Genomic DNA, 21,374 nt, shown 5'->3' with positions numbered 1-21,374 from the left:
GAGAAAAAAGTAATAATCTCTGGTGACAAAAGCCAGGCTCTTAGTGACCCTCGGGGCGGGCATTAGAGACCAGAGGGAAGCTCAAAGGGCACCTCTTCGGAGGCAGACGTGTTTAGTTTCTCGATTTGGATGCTAAGTGTCTAGTTTGTGAAGATTCATCGAGCTACATCCTTATGTTTTATGTGCTTTTTGTTTGCATATCCCACTTCAATCACAGTTTAAATTGTAGAAAGGTGAAAAACAAAAATAAAGGAGGGTAAAAAGGAAAAAATAAAAGCAGGCATAATCCCACTCACTCAGAAATCGCTGTTGTTAATATCTTGGTGTGTATTTTTCAAAATCTTTCCACATGTGTGTGTTTTCAGACACATAAACATAGTGTTTATGGCTGTGTGGGAGCTGAGTATTCTAATCTGGAGAGCAGAACAGCCTGTTTTTCAGTGCTGACGGCAGTAGAAATAGTAATGGCAACCCCAAATCGGGAATCAATATTCTGGGAAGTTCTGGGAAGGAATAGGGCTGAGAGAGACCTCAGATGTCCTATGGACCTGGGAGGTGGAGGCTCCAGTGGTAAAGTTGCCCTTATTTCTTTAAAGTGTGTGCCCCTATTTGCCCCCTGCCAAACCGGTGATGTGGATTATACCACACGCACGATTCATTTATTCTGCATCCAAACTTTCTACACGGAGTGTAGACTAAATGCAGACTCAACAATGCACGAGTTTGGGTTGCAATGATAAATAAGACTTAGTTTCAGGCTTCAAGGGGCTTTGGGTCAAGCAGTGTGACTCTGGGCAAGATACTGCCCTCATGGGAACCTCATTTTCCTTGTCAGGAAAATGGGGATGCATAAAGTCTACCAGGTGAGGTTATTTTGAGGTCAATGGGGTAACATCATAAAGAACCTGGACACGGCCTGGGCTCCATGACTGTATGTGGTGTTGAAAAAATAGTGCAGGAGCCTGCTGGCGCCCAGCCTGGGATCCAGGCACATCAGGCCAATTGTAGGCTGGTGCCATCAGAAACCTGTTTGCACGAGGGCTTTGTAGTCCTCACTTCTCTGAGTGGAAGAATCATCTGATTGTAGATTGGGGTATGGTTTCAGGAAAAGTCCCTATGTGTAAAAACTGAAAGGTGGGCTTCACAAGGAGCCCAAGCAGAAAGGGGGGTGAGGCATTTCCTTCCTCACGGGTGGCAGTTGTGCCTGACACAGGAGGAGACGGTGGTGGCGGGTCAGGGGGTGGTACCTGGAGGTTATCTGTGATGTTCGGAGCCCAGAGCTCTGGTAGGAGTGCCAAGGAGGTTTGGAGCCAGCGAAGGTGAAGGTCGTGGAGATGCCACGTGGAAACTGGCTGACTCATTGGTGGCTGAGGTGCCCCCAGGGATCCCCCAATGCTTGAGATGTGAAACCTGGCTGGAGAATCAGCTTTGGCTGGATTTTCCAGGTTGTCTCCTTCCTCGTTTTGTTTTTAGTCGGGATTGAGGCATAAGTCGATTGCCGTATGACATCCTTTTACTTCTCTCCCTAGCTCTTCCTCTGAACTGTGGCTTTGGGTGGCCTGGGCTTGGCCGTGGAGGAAGATTTCAGGAAGAGAAAAAGGGTAGACCGAGAGTGTTCCTAAACTCCTAGCCCTAACCCCTCTCTGGGGGGCTCTTGTTGTAGATTTCCTCGTCCTGGAGGAGAATTTCTCCAACTTGAATGGGAACGAGGGTCCCTGGGAATCTTCCTAAATGCAGGTGCCAATTCAGCAGGTCTGGGGTGGGGCCCCTGAATGACCATTGTGTGTAAGTGTCGGGGGCAAAGAGCAGGGGAGGACAGAACGGGAGAAGGGCCCACCCTGCCTCGTGGAGAGCAGCTTTACTTGCCGCTGTGCATGAACAAGGGTCTATTCCTAAAGCAAGGTTTAAAGACCACTGGCCTAGATTATGCCTCACTTTACACTTCGTCCCGTCCAGATTGCTCTTTCCTTCCCCCTAACTTTGTAAACCCCTATTCCGCCTTTAATATCCAGCTCAGATGTGTTTGCTTTCTTGAATGCCTCCTTTCTTAAACACCAAGCCTTTATCAGTCCTTTTACTGCATGACATTGGCACTGGCCCTCACGCATACTTCTTTGGTCGCCATTATCTCACTGTGTTGAAAATGTATTCTTTGCACACCTGTCTCCGTTCTACACTAGGAGGTCCTTGGGGGCAGGGATGATGTCACCTATGTCTGCTCCTGGGTGGAGTCATTACTGGTTACATGCTTGCAGAGCGAGCACGACCTGGTTAATGGTTTCCTGATTAAGAAGCGCACCTTCTTTCAATTCTCAGATGGAGCCAGTATTTTTATTAATTTGAAATTTCATAAATGGTTATTCATCTCTGCTTGCATCTCCCAGAAATTGCTGGGCTTGGCAAGAGCAGGTAAACATGTTCAGATAACATCTTCTTTCCTCTCCTCCTGACATTACTGACGGTGTTGTGCTTTTTTTTTTTTCTTTCTTTCTTGGAGACACTAGACATTCACTTTCCCCCTGCGTCCCTGAGATATGATCAAATGCCCAACCGGAAGGTTCAGAGTTTGTGAACAACTTAAAGTTCGTGTTGGATAAAGGATCTGGCTGACAGCACCATTTGGGGCTTTGTAATCTGATGAGGCTAACGCCAGCGCAGTCCCCAAAGGTCTGGGACCTGCTGACACAGGCCTCCCATCCATGCTCCACAAAGGGTGCAGCTGTGAATGCTGGGACCTATTCTCAGAAGCTGGGCCTTCTGCTCTCCTAGCATTGACGGGGGTCGGCGGGGGCAGGTATTTCCTTGGAGCTGGTTCAGGAAGCGGAAAGTACAGATGCAGAAGGAGGCCCATGACAGTCAATGAGCTTCTTTAATTCATCCTGCAATCTGAATTGAGAAGTTTTTTTTGTTTTTTGTTTTTTTTAACATCTTTATTGGGGTATAATTGCTTTACAATAGTGTGTTAGTTTCTGCTTTATAACAAAGTGAATCAGCTATACATATACATATGTTCCCATATGTCTTCCCTCTTGCGTCTCCCTCCCTCCCACTCTCCCCATCCCACCCCTCCAGGCTGTCCCAAAGCCCCGAGCTAATATCCCTGTGCCTTGCGGCTGCTTCCCCCTAGCTATCTACCGTACTACGTTTGTTAGTGTGTATATGTCCATGACTCTCTCTCGCCCTGTCAAAACTCACCGTTCCCCCTCCCCATATCCTCAAGTCCATTCTCCAGTAGGTCTGCGCCTCTATTCCTGTCTTATCCCTAGGTTCTTCATGACATTTTTTCCCTTAAATTCCATATATATGTGTTAGCATACGGTATTTGTCTTTTTCTTTCTGACTTACTTCACTCTGTATGACAGACTCTAGGTCTATCCATCTCATTACAAATAGCTCAATTTCATTTCTTTTTAAGGCTGAGTAATATTCCATTGTGTATATGTGCCACATCTTCTTTATCCATTCGTCCGATGATGGGCGCTTAGGTTCTTTCCATCTCCGGGCTATTGTAAATAGAGCTGCAATGAACATTTTGGTACATGACTCTTTTTGAATTTTGGTTTTCTCAGGGTATATGCCCAGTAGTGGGATTGCTGGGTCATATGGTAATTCTATTTGTAGTTTTTTAAGGAACCTCCATACTGTTCTCCATAGTGGCTGAACCAATTCACATTCCCACCAGCAGTGCAAGAGTGTCCCCTTTTCTCCACACCCTCTCCAGCATTTATTGTTTCTAGATTTTTTGATGATGGCCATTCTGACTGGTGTGAGATGATATCTCATTGTAGTTTTGATTTGCATTTCTCTAATGATTAATGATGTTGAGCATTCTTTCATGTGTTTGTTGGCACTGAATTGAGAAGTTTTAAAGCTTCTAACTGGTCAGAATCCCGTCTTGAGTGTTCTTGGAGGATGTAGCTAACTATGTCCACTTAAAAGGCGTTCATTAACTTGATGGACCAGTCCCATGATCCAGGGAACAGTGTTTCTAAAATAGGGCCCGGGGGCTTCCCTGGTGGCGCAGTGGTTGAGAGTCCGCCTGCTGATGCAGGGGACGTGGGTTCGTGTCCCGGTCCGGGAAGATCCCACGTGCCGCGGAGCAGCTGGGCCCGTGAGCCATGGCCGCTGAGCCTGCGCGTCCGGAGCCTGTGCTCTGCAGCGGGAGAGGCCACAATGGTGAGAGGCCCGCATACCGCATTAAAAAAAAAAAAATAGGGCCTGGGTGGGAATAGAGATGTTGACTACCCCACAGACTGAGTACCCACCCTGTGCCACATTTTCTGCCAGGCACTTGGGTAGGGGTAAGGATAAGGTGGTTTGTGTGTTTAAGCCTAACAGACTGCCAAATGCATAACTTCTCTTTACTGGATTGTTGAGTCAATGCAGACAGTTACTACAGACCAGAAAATCAGTCTGATGGATTGAATTGATCCATCAATCCAGACTAAACAGAAAAGCTGGTTATATGTGTAGGCAGGGTGGGGAGGGGAAAGGAAGGAATGGTTCAAACAGGTTACGAATGTGGACGGAATGGGAGGGGGATTAAGCGTAGTACAAACCAGGTTTCTGTTTAGACACAGTGGGAGGGGGATAAAACATAGGCTTGAGGAACATACAAAACAGTAGTTGCATTCTTGATGGGGAGATTGGTCCTACGAGCAATTCCTGATATGATGACATTGCATGAATGGAATGGTAGTCTGACATCCTATAGACCAGATGGATGGTGGGTTGTTGGGGATTTGAGGGGTTTGGTGAAAGAATTAGGAGTAATTGCTCTGATGAACCCCACGGAATATTGTTAAGTGTCAACACTGTGACACTGATCATATTTATAACAATAACATAATTGCTGTGATGGTCATCTCCCAGCACTTACTGGTCCTCTAGGTAGTACTTATGATGGTGATGATGATAGTAGCAACTCCCCTTTGTTGAACATCTACTTAGTGTCAGGGGCTTTATATAATTTCTTTTTGTCTCCCAACAACAGGCCATGTAGAAGTTATGGTAAGGATTCTAAGGTTCAGAGATGTGAATTTCCTTGTCACGTATCTTCTGAGTCAGCAGCGTCGGCAACAGGTGTGCCCGAGACAAGCACTGGGGTTTTGGTGCCTCCTCTGACACTTAACACTTGCTTGAACTTAGGCAAGCTGTGAAACTCCTCTGAGGCCTGGTGTTCCTGTCTGTAAATTACGCTGTTGTGAGAATCCAAAGTGCCTGTCACTGGTAAGTAATCAACAAATGTCAGCAGCTGCTGGTGTTCTTTTCGTTTCTTTTCTTCCTCTTCTTCTTTTTCTTTCTCTTCTTCTAAAAGTAATAACATTTAAAAAAATTTAAAATTTTAAATTTGCGAGAGGCCCACGTACCGCAAAAAAAAAAAAGTAATAACAGACATAATAGTTTTATTATTACTATTACTATTACTTATTGATGGCAGGGCTGGCTACCAGACAGTCTGGCTACAAAGCAGCATCCTTCCTTCAGCACCACGCTGCCTTCTGGGGGCAAGGGGGTGGTAGGTTGTCAGGTGAATCTGTACCTTACTTCTTTATTCCTTTTGTCTCTCGTATGACTCTGCCACTTCAGATACTCCAGGCCACCCGGAGAGGTGCTTTGGGAATGTATCTGCCTAGAGTCCAGGTGGCCTGTTCTCTTTCCAGCCAATGACAGAGGCAGAGGCCACTTTCCAGGTGGGAATGAACTAGAGTGCCTGCTGCCCAGTTAGAGGGGCATCTCAGTGCCACACTCTCACCCAGAGCTCTGCCTCCTGGAGTGTCCAGCACTGGCCTCCCCCGCTGTATTGCTAAAGCCATGGGGCATGTTTTGAAGCAGGGGAAGTGAGAGACCACAAAACATCTGTTCAGGGCCTCTGATTAATACACACTTTTGGGGGGTTACTGGGCTCTTTGACCATGTCTGATTAAAGAAGCCGGGGGTGACACAAGTATAGCCCCAAAATGTTAGCTAAGGACTTTTTGGTTTCAGGCAACAGATAAAACCCACTCTGGTAGTGTACACAAAGAGGAGCACTGTGTTGAAGGCATTAGAGGAGTTTCATAAACCCAAGGGTAAAAATATAGTTGAGGACCTCGAAGGTTGCCGGGAACCCATGGCAGGAACACTGTTCTCGCTCTGCTTGTGACGCACAGCTGCTACATCCCTTCCTTCCAGGAGGCTCTCTCTCTCTGCTACCCCTCTGGGAGAAATATGGCCTCCCCAATGCCCCTGTCTTTGTGCACAGGTCCGGCCACATGGAAACTTCCCCTCTGACTCTCTTTCAAATCTAAATACCAAGGAAGCATCTCTCATTGGCCTCGTCTGGTCAGGTCACCAGCGACAAGCTTGATTGAGTTGCATGCAGATATTAAGAAAAATCAATATAGGAATGTGGCAATGCTTTTTTTTAAAATGGGCCTTTGTCCCTTCACTCTACTTAAAAAGAAATTCTAGGGTATAGTTGATTTACAATGTCGCATTAGTCGCTGCTGTACAGCAAAGTGAATCAGTTATACATATACATATACCCACTCTTTTTTAGGTTCTTTTCCCATATAGGTCATTACAGAGTACTGAGAAGGGTTCCCTGTGCTATATAGTAGGTCCTTATTAGTTATTTATTTTATATATAGTAGTGTGTATATGTCAATCCCAGTCTCCCCATTTATCCCTCCCCGCTGCCCCGTGGCAATGCTTATTAAGTGATAACTAAAGGAATTGGACAGAAGTGTGAACCCAGCAGGATTATAACTCTTTAAATCCATTTTTACGTATGGTTAAAGCGTAGAAGAGGCCACAGTGAGATGTGTTCAGTGACTTATATTCTGGTAAACTTGGTTTATTTGGCCACTCTTGCTATAGTTAATCATAATAATTGGCACCTATGCTGTACAGTGTAGCTCAGGAGGCAAGGCCACTGTGGGCGGGCGTTCTTCAGGTTTGTAGGTGAGTAAACTGAGGTTCAGAGAAGCTGGGGATCCTGCTAACAAATAAGTCGAGTCAGACCGTAGGTCTCGTGATCTTTCAACTGCACCATCTTTACATCTCATGGTGTAAAGTTGACCAAAGAAAGAGAATTCGAAAATCATTTCTGCACGCAGCAGGAATGTTCAAGGTTGAGGGCATCAAGAGAGGGGGTCCTGAGGTCATGTATGGTGAAGGGAAGAAGGAGAGGAGGTTTCCCAGAGTCAGAACCCAGGAGGAAGTAAGAAGGTTGAGTCTTTTTATCTCTGTGTTCAGGGTGTGGCTGAGCACAAGGCCAACCCAACCCTCTATGTCAACTCTTGCCTAAGAAATATACAGAAAAGTGTTACTGACCTGAAATATTCCAGATCCTAAAAATACCCAGAACTTCCCTGGGGTTGCCTGAACTTCCATTACTAGAGATGGTTTCATACTAAGGGGGGAGTCTAGACCTAGGATTTCCTAGGATTTGAAATACCACTTTATTTTTTGTTAAGACTCCTCATTGGAGATGTTTTCACCACTCTGAAAGCTCTGTTATGGCCCCAAACATGATCTACTTTTTCTTCAGATGGGGAATGTAAGACTAAATATTGCTTGACTGAATGACTATCTCTGGTTATCTTTTCCTATTCAAGGGCATATATTATGTATTTTCTAAATTCAGAAGACATATTGGGGATAATTGTAATTTTTCAAAGACCAAGAGAGGGTGGGGGGGTGGAGAATCCAAGTCTATGGTGATTTTTGCTTTGGAAGAGGCGATCTGGCCCCAAAGCCAGAATGCAACCAGTGAAAGTGGCTTTGAGAGGCAGGCACCTGCTGGAGCTTTGGGCAGGCTGCTGCTCATCCCCTTCTCAGATGGTCCTGCTGTTCAGTGATGAAGATTTGGGAGCTCGTAATGCTAATGATGTGTAAATGCATTTCAGTTATTTTATTAAGCTGGTCTTTCCAGGTTCATTCTCATTAATATTGATGGTTGAGATATGTTCCTCCAGAGAGTCTGCAAATAGCTCTCCTATTGTTCAGGTAAAATTTATAGCCATTCGGACTAAGGAGAGGCACCAGTGAGTCCAGGCTTGTACTTCTCACAGGAAATGAAAACTTTATCAATGGTTTTGTATGAGTGTGGATCTTTATAGATCCAGGCATCTCTTAGGTTTTTTTAAATAAGAGTTAATTTACTGTGCTGTTAGGAATCCAAGTGGGATGTGAATGCCTCTGTGCTGGAAGGCAGAGAGGGGTGATACAGATTCCCCAAGATTATATCCTCCTCCATTGTCATTGGCTTTGGCAAGTTCTATACCACAGTCTCAGCCTCTAGCAAAGGGTGACTGTTTCCTCTGGATGCAAAAGTGCAGGCAGGACCACAGCAGAGTTCCCTGCCAAGTGGGATGGAAGGGTCTCCTTGCACAAAAGAGCCCGCACAGAGCCCTGGTACTTAAAGCAGCGGCATCTGCACCTGCCAGAGGTTTCCCACTGCTACGTCTCAAATGGGGCTTGAAATTTCTGGCTGAGCCGGGAGGAAGGAAGTGGCTTTACCACTCAGCCATGTGTCTGCTGATGAGCTCTGGGTAGGCTGGGGAACAATGGGGAGATGACAGATTTAGGGATTGGAATCAGATGTTACTTCTGGTACATTTTAAAACAATGAACTAATCTCTACCTCCTCAAAATAGTTTTTTTCTGGAGGGTATGGGGGGGCGTCTCACAAGAGCATGAGCCCCCTGATAAGATCATGAGGACCAATTACAGAGGCTTGACCAGTTCGGTACAAACTGACATACTTGATTCCTGAAAAACACTGGACGCCAGGCTCAGGTGAAATCCTCACCTGTAAAACCAAGGCGTCAGATAGATGATATCGGTGATCCTCTCCCTCAATAGTGCATTTCCTTGCTGCTTGGATTCTAACAAGATATTATTTACGTTGGAAATTGTCAGCACACATAGAAGCTGTGCCTGGGCGAGTGGGTATTCTGGTACCCAGACCTCACTGGCTGAAGGATGAGGTTGGGTCCATGGTGGTTCGTCTGGTCTCTGAGTCATGACAGAAGGAAGGGGAAGCACTCACCTGTGACCAAGACCTGCTCTTGGGCTGAATTATAATTACAGGCTGCATCTGGGTCCAATCAGGAGGGGCTCAAGGAGGCTGCGGAGCAGATGGTCCTGGGGACTCCAGGGAGAATAAATACAAATTCGATACCACCTAGAGGGGGAGAATAGAACACAGGGGTTCTAAAAACAGCTGAACAGCTCGAGACGTGACAACCAAATGCAATATGTTACCCTTGATAGACTCCTGGATTAACAAAAATATCTATAAAGGACATTATTGGGACCATTGAGGAAATTCGAACATGACTATATTAGATGATATTATTGTATCAATAATAATTTCTTAAGTAGGGGTTACGGGTGTTTTATATATCATGACAGAAGGAAGGGGAAGCACTCACCTGTGACCAAGACCTGCTCTTGGGCTGAATTATAATTACAGGCTGCATCTGGGTCCAATCAGGAGGGGCTCAAGGAGGCTGCGGAGCAGATGGTCCTGGGGACTCCAGGGAGAGCAAATACAAATTCGATACCACCTAGAGAGGGAGAATAGAACACAGGGGTTCTAAAAACAGCTGAACAGCTCAAGACGTGACAACCAAATGCAATATGTTACCCTTGATAGACTCCTGGATTAACAAAAATATCTATAAAGGACATTATTGGGACCATTGAGGAAATTCGAACATGACTATATTAGATGATATTATTGTATCAATAATAATAATTTCTTAAGTAGGGGTTATGGGTGTTTTATATATATATGGGGAGGGAGGGAGAGACATGAACCAAATGTTATAAAATATTGAGTTGGTGAATGTGGGTGAAGCTTATGTGGGTGTTCATTCTCTCCTCTTCTGCAACTTTGAAGTTTTTTTGTGTGTGTGGTACGTGCGCCTCTCACTGTTGTGGCCTCTCCCGTTGCTGAGCACAGGCTCTGGACGCACAGGCTCAGCGGCCATGGCTCACGGGCCCAGCCGCTCCGCGGCATGTGGGATCCTCCCAGACCGGGGCACGAACCCGTGTCCCCTGCATCGGCAGGCGGACTCTCAACCACTGCGCCACCAGGGAAGCCCAACTGAAGTTTTTTAAAACAAAAAGTGTGGGGAAAATGCTCGAAAGTCTAATACGTGCTATAGTATAGGTTCTCCATCCTGCAATCTCTTTGATGTTTATTCATCTCACTTTTTTAGAAGAACTCACTTCTGCTGTAATTTAAGCTCATTTCCTCATTTGTTCTGTTCTCTCCGGAGATAGATACAGCATCCTCCTTGTAAATCTAGGGCTCAGCTGGCTTGATGATGTGGGAGAACCCCAGGGCTGTTCCCGGATGGAACTTGTATTTATGTGTGTCTTGGGCTACTCTCCTCACTACCCCAGTAAGACCCACTGTTGAGTAACCGCAGTGGATCTCAGCCTGAAGCCGCACTGCGAATACCTGGAGAGCATTTTCAGAGTATATTCATGTGGGTCCCGCTTTCCAGGGGCACTGAGATTTGCAGTGGGGTGCTGACGTCTGTTGCGTGGATAGGCTTGACTGTTCGGCTTCAGCCACCATGGTCCCTTTCAGCCTTGGCCCGTCTCCTCTACCATCACCACGTGGAGAGTAAACCCCTTTCACCTGAGGGATTTGCCTTGGCCCTTCTTTTCTGCTCGGACCACTGTCTGTTTGGGTTGGGCTATTGTAGCCTGCCAGGATGCAAGCTGGTGCCATGGCAGTGGCAGAACTAAACTTGTCCTGCACCATTCCAAACTCTTGGCTTGTTGTGGAGTTGTGGGAACTTAGGAGGAAGCGTCTGTGGACCCCCATGCAGGGTGACTTGTGTATCCTGACAAGGATCCTCCGGAGAAGGAGAGGACCAAGGCACAAAGGAGGAGAGGGGCTGCAGCTGTATCCATAATGTTTATTTTTTGGATGAATCTCAACAGCATTACGCTGAGTAAGAAAAGTCAATCTCCAAAGGCTACGTCCTGTAGGATTCCATTTATACAACAACTATTTTGATACGACAAAATTACAGAAGTGGAGGACAGAGTAGTTGGTGCCAGGGGTTGGGGGGTTGCTACAAAAGGCTACGTACTGTAGGAGTCCATTTATATAACAACTATTTTGATATGACAAAATTACAGAAGTGGAGGACAGAGTAGTGGGTGCCAGGGGTTGGGGGGTTGCTACAAAAGGCTACGTACTGTAGGATTCCATTTATATAACAACTATTTTGATACGACAAAATTACAGAAGTGGAGGACAGCTTAGTGGGTGCCAGGGGTTGGGGGGTTGCTACAAAAGGGTACCACGAGGAGCTCGGGTGGTGATGGAAATGCTCTGTATCTAGGCTGAATCAATGTCCATTTCCTGGTTGTGATATTGTAATATAGTTTTGAAAGATGTTGCCGTGGGGGAAACTGGGTAGAGGGTACACGGGATCTATGTTATTTCTCACAGTTTCACGTGGATCCTCAGTTATCTCAAAATAAAATGCTTAATTAGAGAAAAAAAGAGGTTATAAGGCAAACGCGGCAAAAGATTAACATCTATTCTGTATGGGTTGTGGAAATCCGTTATATTTGTTCTATCATTTTCATTATTTTCAGAATGTTTGAAATATCTAGTAAAATAAATAAACCCTCTGGAGTTCTCTAGGCAGCTTTTGACGTGTGCATCCTTCCTCAGGACCCACTCCTGGTCCCCTCATGCTGGTGTGATGGAAGGACAGGCCTGAGGAGTTTCGCAGGGGGCAGCACTGACCCAACTGAGAACTGCCCTCTTGACTTCTTACCGCCCTCGTTTAAGCTGGGAAAGCACCTATAACTCCTTGAGGGCTGGGACGCCCTGCTTCCCTTCTAGCCCCACTCTGCTCCACTGAAACTCCCTGGCATGTCAGTGAAATGGGCAGAATCACACTTATTCTAATTCTTGGTGGCCGTTACTTCTAGACGAAAAGAACTGTCTCAAGGAAGGCTGTCTTCTCACTAGAATTCTTTGGTTTTGTGTATCGTAAAAAAATGAGGCATACATACCAGAATTTATTTATTATCTAGCTAAATCACAAATTTACAGTACATTCGAAACGGACTAAATGAGACACGTAGAAGAGTTTAAATGTAAAAGTAGAAAGGAATATCCAAAAGATCATTTAGATTGGATTATAATTTTAGGAATCTTTAAAGAGTGAAGTGTTTCAGCCTGGAGTCCCAGGACAGAACTTGGCCATTGCAGGTCTATTCACATGGATTCTGAATGGCAATCAGAAGATATTCCTTATCTGTGGAGAGATATGGACAAAGTTAATCTACCCTAAAAATTGAATTTAATAAATGAATACTTCAGCTAATCTGCTTTTCTCTTCAACACATCACTTGGACCTTGTGTAGACCAGTGGGCTCCCAGCCTGGCTGCACACCAGAATCACCTGTTGAGCTTTCAGAAAATACCATTACCTGGGGCCAAGCCCCAGAGGTTCTGTCTTTATTGGTCTGGGGTGGAGTCCCAGGTATCAGTCTTTTTTTTTTAAGCTCTCCAAGTGATTCCAGTGTGCAGCTTGGGTGAGAACACAGGTGTAGGGAAAGCTGTATTTAGTTTGGGGGTAACTCTGATTTTACAGTTGTACTACAGCGAAGTTTGTTCTAGACTAGATTTAGGAACGTGAGTCCTGTTTTACACTGACGTCCACTAAAACTGTGAATGTACCTCCTTCAAGGAAAGAAGTATTTCTGTGGCTGCTGTCTTTTGATAGCCCCAGTGGATGTGCTCTACTCCAGGGAAGGTTTAAGACCCTACAGACCTTTGATCTGCCCTCTACGTTATCCCCTGGACAGGAGACATTTCTCCCACTCTTCAGAAAGTCTGTGTGCTAAGTTCACGTAACAGGAAACCTACACCTCCTAAATGGTTTGATTACTAACAACAAAAACAAATGGGCAAAATTCAACGTCTTTACTAATTTCACAGAATTGTCACATTCAAACTTCTTCATTTTGTAATTGAAGAGCATTATGTGTCATATTGCATGTTAAAATCCACACTCCCTGTCTCTGAGACAAAGCTTTTATCCAGTAAAGTAGACAGATGCCTTAAATAATGAAAAGAAATGCCAAATTACCTGGAGCTACCATGATTTCATGTTTCTTTGATCTGATCCTAAGAAAAGTTAGGTCGTTCTGAGGATCAATGTCACGGACTGTGCTCTTGGCTTTCATGGTCAGCTGATGAAGAAGACCTGCATATTGAACTGTTGTCGAGTTGTCCAAGGTCGTTCGGATGGGAATGCCTGGTACGAGATTTAATTTGGGGTTAAACATTTTTTATTTTGATTATAAAAGTAATATGTGCATCGTAGAAATACTGGAAAATACTGTAATTGTAAAAAGGAAGAAAAAGTGATGGCTCGTATCACTCAAAGGTAACAATTTTATTTCCTTCCAATCGTTTTGCCATTACGTGGATTTTAAAATTTAGTTGCATCAAACTATAATTACATATTTGACTGTTGCTTTTTTCTTCATTTAAATTATAGCATACAAGCTGTCCTTGTTGACGATGCCATCAACATTATTTTTAATGGCTGTAGACTTAGTGTTTTGGGGGATATATCATAATATAATCAACCCCCCACTGTTGGATTGTTAGTGTGTTTTTGTTTTTGTAGCTAATGGTGATGAACATTTTTGTACACAAGTCTTCTGGAAGTTGTTAATTGATTATTTCAGTACTAAGTTAACATATGACTATACAAAATGCATTCCCCTAAGCATCCTAAGGTGAGTCCACTGTGAAATGCTTGGTCTGTGACATGGTGCTAGTTTCTCCCCTGAGGCCAGAAATAGAAAGGGGATATCACTGCACATGCTAGAGGGTGTATCAAAAGGGATTTTCAGAATTTCTTTGTAACTTCCTCATATGGTATTTTGCAAACCTTAATTTTTATGCTAGAAAATACAGCAACAAAGACTCTGCAGTTCGGCTGGGCATTCCCTGGTTTGCACTCACTCTTGGTTTAAGCATGATTAAATTTGGCTACTTGTTTGCTCTATTGTTTCATTATATGAGTTTAAAACAGAAGCTATTAATTTAACTGGAAAAATCTAGCCAGACGAATATGCAAGTATAATTCAATTCAGTTCATATCAGTCCAGCTCCATTCAGGTCACTCAGCGCTTATTATGGAACAGGTGCTGTGCTAGGTATTTTACATATACTATGTCTAATCAGAACCGGCCTTCATATTATTTTGAAAACTACCAGATCAACCAGGGAATTCCAGGGATCTGATTTGCGATGTGCCTTGCGTTTAGGGAGACATATGAAGGTGAATTTGGGATCACTGTCAAGTTCCTCAAGAACCTGAATTAAGGCCAATCAATAAAAAAGGCTGACGTGGCTCTCTTGGGTTTTCCCTCAGAGAATGTAGCTCCAGAAACTGGTAAACAAGATGAGTGCTTCTAACTTGGGACTTTACCTGTTTTTCATGAAACTTTTTGAGAGCCTCAACCCTGACTTTGAAACAGACGAATTTCTTTTTAAGAAAGCCATTCTCTCCAGAGTAGGTCTTGCCAAAGAAGGCAACGACAGTATTTACAGGAAAACCTATTTAAGTAAGGTTTTACAGAAAACTTGTTAATTTCTGTATTATTGTTTCTTGGCCACTTTTTCTCCAGAAGTCAGTTCTGTCTTTCACAACTGATGAACCATCACAAGGCATGTGTCTTTAACAAGCAGGAAACTGAAGTATAGCAAGCACTCAACCTTTCAAGGGCACTTTTTGACCAAACAGTTTTATTTTGCATCATGAAGAGCAACTACCTACAAAGTCTGCATTTCTCAGTGTCAAAAAAGAAATACAACCAGAATAAATTATTCAAACTGTAGATGACAGGATTATGAATCAGATACTCAGGCCTACTTAGTCAGTCTATTCATGATCCAAGTCAATAAATAAAAGGGCTAGCCTTTCTGAATAATAAGTGCACACCGTGGAAACTCTTCGAGTTTTTCATATCCACTGTAGACCCTTGGAAAAAAAATCAATCAACAAATATTTATTGAGTTCTTTCTTGAGACTATGTGAGGTAATTAAAAAATAATTTCTTAGGAAGTAATTTTAGCACATAGTATAAAATTCACCCACTTCCCCTTCTGAGAGGTAACCACTGTTCTCAGTTTCTTTGGTGTCCTTGCAGAGATATTCTAAGTCTATTCCAGTATGTTTGTGTTTGTATTCTTTTTTAACTGTATCATTTTCTATTCTGTACCTTAACGTTTTTCATTTAATACACTCGGGAAGTTGTTCCATTCAGTCCGCATAAGGCTAGGTCATTCATGTTAATGTCTGTGTAATGTGACTGTTGAATGGATGCTTTGCAATACATGTAACTAATATATCTTCCTGACAGGCATTTGGGCTGTTCCCAATTTTTGACTTTTATAAACAAGGCTACAGAATATGTCTGTGTGCATGCCATTTCACATTTGTATATATGTGTAGGATAAATTCCTAAAATGTACCTTCTAGAACAAAGAGTATATATTCTATCTTCCTGAACTTATGACACTACTTTACAGTATGACTCATCATGATCCCAGTAAGCTGGTATTCTTCAACTGTACATTTGGTTGATAGATTATATTTAAAAAATAAAAGGAATTGGCTGGATGGCTGATAAAACCTAATGAAACTCAAATGACGGATTGTTAGAAATGTCGAGAATATTTAAAATTAAGAGTCTGCAGAAATCAGGCTTATATACATAAGAATATATGACAGATATGACTGTCTGGGAAACAAATATACATGTTCGCCAGTATCTAGTTCTGTGATCAGAACTGCAATACTGTAAACAATGAATTATTTTGTAAATGGGAAACCAGTGTTAACAAAGAATCTAACAAAAACCTATACTCCTCAGCATTGGGCTAAATTGATAAGTCCACTTTATTGTCATGAATAAGAAGTCTATGTTTCAATAATAGTGAAACCAAAGGACACTATTTAACATGGCAGAGGAGGAGATCTAAATGGATAAACGTGGGGTAGAAGGCCTACCTAGCCACAATTAAAACCTAAAAATGTGTTAAAATGATTTGCCTAGAACTAGTGGACTAAAGCCATGGGTACAGAACAAGAACACATGAACACTAGCTTAGTTAAATATTTTCAGTGTTAAATTTCATGGGGCTTCTGAGAGCTGCAAAGCTGCACCGTAATAAATAGCACTTTCATCTACAGTTGACTAGGCTGTTGAGATGGAGTATTTCATTTCATTCTGGTCACACAACTTATACCATATGCTGTTAGTAAACATCCTTGTCATATCCTCTGCTTGTTAATAATCCGACCATAAAAATAAGCCCCTCATTTGTATTTTTGGGAAGAAGGTTAATTTGGCTTTCAGAAAAGTGCCCTGAATCCTAACACAACCTTATCCTAGTAGAGGTTCATTAGAAGTTAATGGGTATTAAAGGTAGTATTTTGTTGCCTTTGGATGAGAAGAGTGTTAATTGAGAGACCTCAGGAAAACAAAAGTCATTTTTAATTCTACCACTCAGAGATCATCACCGTAACACAGCCCTGCCTTTTCTTCCATATTTGAGTGTATGTCTGCCTGGCCGTATTTAGGATTAGAAGATGCTGGCTACTGCTTCGTCTCCTGCTTTTTTTCATCTAATATTGTGAGTAGTTTTTCATGACTCTAAATATTCTTCAACATTTTAAATAGAGTAATGGTCCACTGAGTAAATATTATATAATAAGTTTAAAAATTTCCCTACTGTTGGGCTTTATGTACTTGTCTGTTTATTTACTGCTATTATATATGGTGCCTCCGTAATATCCTTTGCACCTAAATCTTTTCTTCATCACTTCTTAAACAAATTTCTAGGGGTGGAATTACAGATCATAAGGTATGGATATTCTTCAGACATTTGATGCATATTGCCAGGAGTATGTACTTTAGACTAAGTCTTCCAAAGTAACACATTAGATACATTGTCCAGGGTGTCACAGGTGAATGCACCTGGACTGGGTTGAATAGTGTCCCCTCCAAAATTCAAGCCCAGCCTAAACCTCAGAATGTGACATTATTTGGAAATAGAGTCTTTGAAGATGTAATTAGTTAACTTGAGGTCATACTGGATCAGTGTGGGACCTAATCCAACGACGGGTCCTTACAAGAAGAGAAAACAGAGCACAGAGAGGAGAACGTACACGATGATGGAGGCAGAGACTGGAGTGATGCACCTACAGACCAGTCAACAGCAAGGATCTCTGGAAATCACCAGAAGCTGGGCAGAGGCAAGGAAGGATCTTCCTGTGGAGCCTCTGAAGAGAGCCCGGACCCACTGACACTTTGATTTCAATTTCTAGCCTTCCAGAACTGAGAGAAAATAAATGTCTAATCCTTTTTAAGACACTAAGTGTGTGGTGCTTTGTTATGGCAGCCAAAGAAAACAAATAAAGCATCTCTGTGAAGTCATGCAAGTAACCTATCTTAGGGGGTGTGGCAGAGTTTATGCAAATGCCTGAAACTAAAATCAGTTCAACCAGAACCACGGACTTGGGCTGGACCGCTTCCTGGAAATATGAGGCATAGCTCTTGACTTTCCTGTAGGCTGATGTTAAGTCCTCTCCCTCCTGATCACTCAAGCTGGGTGAATTTATTATATTCATTTGACACTGAGTTTATTAAAATTTTATTTTATTATTTTGTAAAACACATCAAATGTTTTATCTGTACAAATAAATGAAAAATTCCCACATTCACAGAACTATTTAATTACAGTTCTGTTAAGTGTTAGGTATTGTGCCAGGCACTTGACAATTATTATTTCACTTAATTGTCACAGTCACCAGTAAAGTAGGTTATTTTGCATTTTTAATGATAAGGGATTGAAGTTTAGAGTTTAAACAGACTTTCAGTGGGTAGTTGCTCACTAAATATTTATTGATGGATTTGCTCCAGAATAATGATTAGCTATGCGAGTCTGTTGCCAAGCACTGAGCTGGCGATGTACCAAATCCATGGTTGTACCATGGACTGTGTGAAGTAGCTACTCTTATTTCAACTAGTGCTCTGGGGTTTGTGGCACCTCTTGCCCTTGCAAATGCCTCAATCAACAATGAAGCCAGCAGAAGCCTTTAAGAGGCTGCCACCATAGCTGAGCATGGAACAGTGTGCCAGAGAAAAGGCTTTGGGGATTGTCAATAGGCAAGTCTCTGGTATAAGTCTACAGATTTCACAGGTGGAAACGTATTGGCCCTTCTTAAACTATAACCACAAAGACTATACTATAAATTACATTAAAATTAATTCTCAAAGATTTCATTAACTACGGTAAAGGAACAATTTCTTTTAAAAATGAAGATTGAAACTCTGTACGCTTTACAATGTTAAAACGAAAGCAAACTGCCAACAATGGTATTCTTTCTATCTTCAATATAATAGTTTTATTGATACTCCTGAAATGTTAAAAGAGAGTTACCAAAGCTTTAAAAATTAGACAATGTGCAGCATTTCTTAGGAATATATAGGCGTTTTTAGGCATGTCTTATTAATGTTTATCTCCCTACCTCTTAGCAGAGTTCTTGACATGTAATTAATAGATACTCAATAGATGTATGATGAGTAAATGCTCTGGCTAAAATATACAAGATATACTTTTGATTTAAAATTCCAAGATGTTTGCCTAAGGCTTCACACAACAAACAGGCTCTTGGTCGGCTTCTGCCTGTCAAGAAGGCAGCCTGTGAGGTGTTTACCTTCTGCATTTACAACCATCGTTCCTATAACCCCTTTGTGGCTCTGGATCCTCTTGAGGGTTTCCTCCACCTCTGCCTGGAAGAGATCAGGAAGAAAATTAACCAGAGTCTTTGTGGTGACCCCAGTCTTAATTAGAGTAATGTTCTGAAAGACCCCTATTCTCCAATCTCCTTAAACTAAGATTTAGAAGCTCAGATTTTTGGAAGAGAGCTTTGAAATTGTCAGGTCCCATATGCAAGCCTATGTAAGACCCTCTACGTACAACCCTGACAAATATCTTGGCTTGAACTCTTGTTGAGACAGAAAGCTTCTTGCCTCACAAGAGCTCACTCCATTTTTATCTGTCTCTATTTACTGGAAAAGTATCCTATGTTGTTGAACAGAAATCTGCTCCTGGTCATCTTTCATTCATTGATCTTCTGTATTCAAGTGAAAAATCTCTTTTCTACATTATAGATTTTAAAAATATTTATAGAGCTGTATCACTGCCTCCTTCTGTCTAAAAGCATCACTTAATGAGAAATCATATTCTCAGTCCTAAATGCCACCTAATTGGGAGTTCAGATGGTTAAATTCAAAATATTCTGTAAAAACAGTGTATTCCAGGATTCTACTGGTAACCACAGCCTGGATCTCAGTGCAAGATGAACGTTCAACCATGAGTGATTATGTTGGAACCCCACTACTGGGTTTTAAACTCAGCTTTCTGACTCACATGCATAGAGTATATATATTGTACCAGTTTCTTGCCTTCTCCAAATGCTAAAATCAAGAATAATTTTTTCCAGCCTGCATATTTTCCATAACTGAGTAATCACTGGATATTCTGAATTCAAACAGTATTCTGCAGAGTCTCTTGATGAGGATTTATGATATATTTTTCTTTCCAGCATTGTACAGGTGAACGTTATGTTGCTTTAGTCAAAAGACAGTTTTCTTTTGTCCCTAATATGGGTGGGAGCACTTATTTCCTCTTCCACCACTATAGCAGGTGTTTTCTAAATTTCAGGCATTCATGTACTAGATTTATAATTTTTGCCATTATGAATACCATCTATATTATTTACCCAGCACATTCTTAAAATTATTTCACTGCTAAAAGCTTAAATGCATTTTAAAAGGAAATTATACATCATTACCACAAATGTAAATCTGGTATCATTTGTCATAGGCAGAAATAACCATAAAAACAAACAAAACAAAGGGAGAACATATTGTTAAATTTTACCCCAATGAAAGCTCTGAGCCTGAGGTCTGCCCTTCAGGTGAAAAATCAAAACTACCAAAGGATAGTGGTATTAACGACCTAACAGTGCCAGAAACTCTCTCCTGGATACAGTCTAAAGGCTGAAAAAAAAAAAAAAAAAAGAGGAATAAGTTTCTCTGATGTGATTCACTCCGTGGTTTTTGGTTTTCTGAGCCACCTTAAAGTAGCAACTAACATCTGCATCTCACGTTGGGAAACAATGAACTTAAAGCGTAATAGCTGTACAGAGATCAATGACTTACTACAGTTTTCTGCCATCTGTAAGACAACGTCCACAGGTCCTTACAACCGCTGCCCTCGTTCTATCTTTTTCTGTTTTACTTCTCTCCCAAACGCCTCTTGCTGATCTTCCCGGCCTTTCCCTCTCTTTTCCCAGGTGTTTTCTCCTTTGGTGATTTTTGAGCCCCCAATACAGTCTCTTAATTCCCATCGCCAATTCACTTTTCATTCCTTTCTTAAAAAGAAACTCTGCTTTCACTTTGTTCTTTTTCAAACCTTCCTCTCTCCATTTTCCCTTTCTTCTCCTCCCCTTCCCATTCCTGCTGCCTCTTTATTTTCCTTTCTTCTCTCTCAATAACTCCTTCTCCCCTCTCTCCATTTCCTTGCGTTCCTTGTTCCCTCTCTTTCTTCCCTCTCAGGGTGATTTTTCTCCTCTCCCTCGCGCCGCTCCCCTTTTCAAACTTGCCTCGCCGTCAAGGAGATTTCTCCTTCCCCTCAGGATCTTTCATCCCCTCCGTATCTCTCTTCTCTTTCTCGATACCCTCCCTCCACAAGTATCACCCCTCAGAAGTCACCCCCCCCCACCCCAGATATCTATGCCCCAAGATAGTTTCCCCCATCTAGACATCTTCTTCCCTCCCTCCACGGTCGCCCTCTGGTCCCTCCAGGGTCTCCGTGTCACTCCTCCAAGAAGCTTCTGGAGACCCCAGCCTTCGCCCGGGGCCAGCCCCGGGAGCGGGACAGCGAAGGTCCCCTGCCGGTCGCTGCCCTTGGAGCGGTGGGTCGCGGACAGAGCCCCCGGATTTACCATCGCGCGGGCGGCGAGACTCTGAGCTCAGTTCGGTGCCACCGCGGCCCGGGATATCAGCAACGCTGCTAGCCGTTGCTACGAGACAGGGGAGGAAGTGACCTCCCGGAAGCGTGGGTGCCCGCGCCTGCGTGCGCGCGAGTCGGGCTCCTCCGGGCAGGCTCTTCCGCCCCGAAGTGGCTTGACGCCTCCCGGCCGCCGTAGGCGGAGGCTGGGGACCGTGGCTCCGAACGCTCACCTGGGGCGCGCCCGGCCCGCGGGCCGCTGGGCATGAGGAGAGCTGAGGGGCTTAGGCCAGGCTCC

General features: G+C 43.1%; 1 protein-coding gene across 1 annotated transcript; it reads right to left on the bottom strand.

The window, feature by feature from the left end:
* Positions 1 to 11,984: 11,984 nt before the first annotated feature.
* Positions 11,985 to 21,159, bottom strand: DYNLRB2 (dynein light chain roadblock-type 2). Its single transcript, XM_024735476.1, has 4 exons — positions 21,072 to 21,159; positions 18,777 to 18,852; positions 13,125 to 13,292; positions 11,985 to 12,287 (listed from the first exon to the last, which is right to left on the bottom strand). Exons 1-4 carry the CDS (start codon positions 21,072 to 21,074, stop codon positions 12,244 to 12,246), a joined length of 291 nt encoding a protein of 96 aa, XP_024591244.1. The 5' UTR covers positions 21,075 to 21,159; the 3' UTR covers positions 11,985 to 12,243.
* Positions 21,160 to 21,374: the final 215 nt, after the last annotated feature.

This window comes from Neophocaena asiaeorientalis, unplaced genomic scaffold (genome assembly GCF_003031525.2).
Source record: "Neophocaena asiaeorientalis asiaeorientalis breed wild unplaced genomic scaffold, Neophocaena_asiaeorientalis_V1.1 scaffold40, whole genome shotgun sequence".
Classification (NCBI taxonomy): domain Eukaryota; kingdom Metazoa; phylum Chordata; class Mammalia; order Artiodactyla; family Phocoenidae; genus Neophocaena; species Neophocaena asiaeorientalis.
Note: the sequence above shows the minus strand (reverse complement) of the source record. Positions and strands in the feature narration are given on the sequence as shown.

Bases quoted from the DNA above. Each gene is read 5' to 3' on its own strand.
- DYNLRB2 (XM_024735476.1), bottom strand. The intron at 13,293-18,776 runs GTAAACACCTCA...ATCTCGTACCAG, and splicing joins GATGGTTGTAAATGCAGAAG to GCATTCCCATCCGAACGACC. The intron at 12,288-13,124 runs GTAATTTGGCAT...ATCTCTCCACAG, and splicing joins TGAAATCATGGTAGCTCCAG to ATAAGGAATATCTTCTGATT.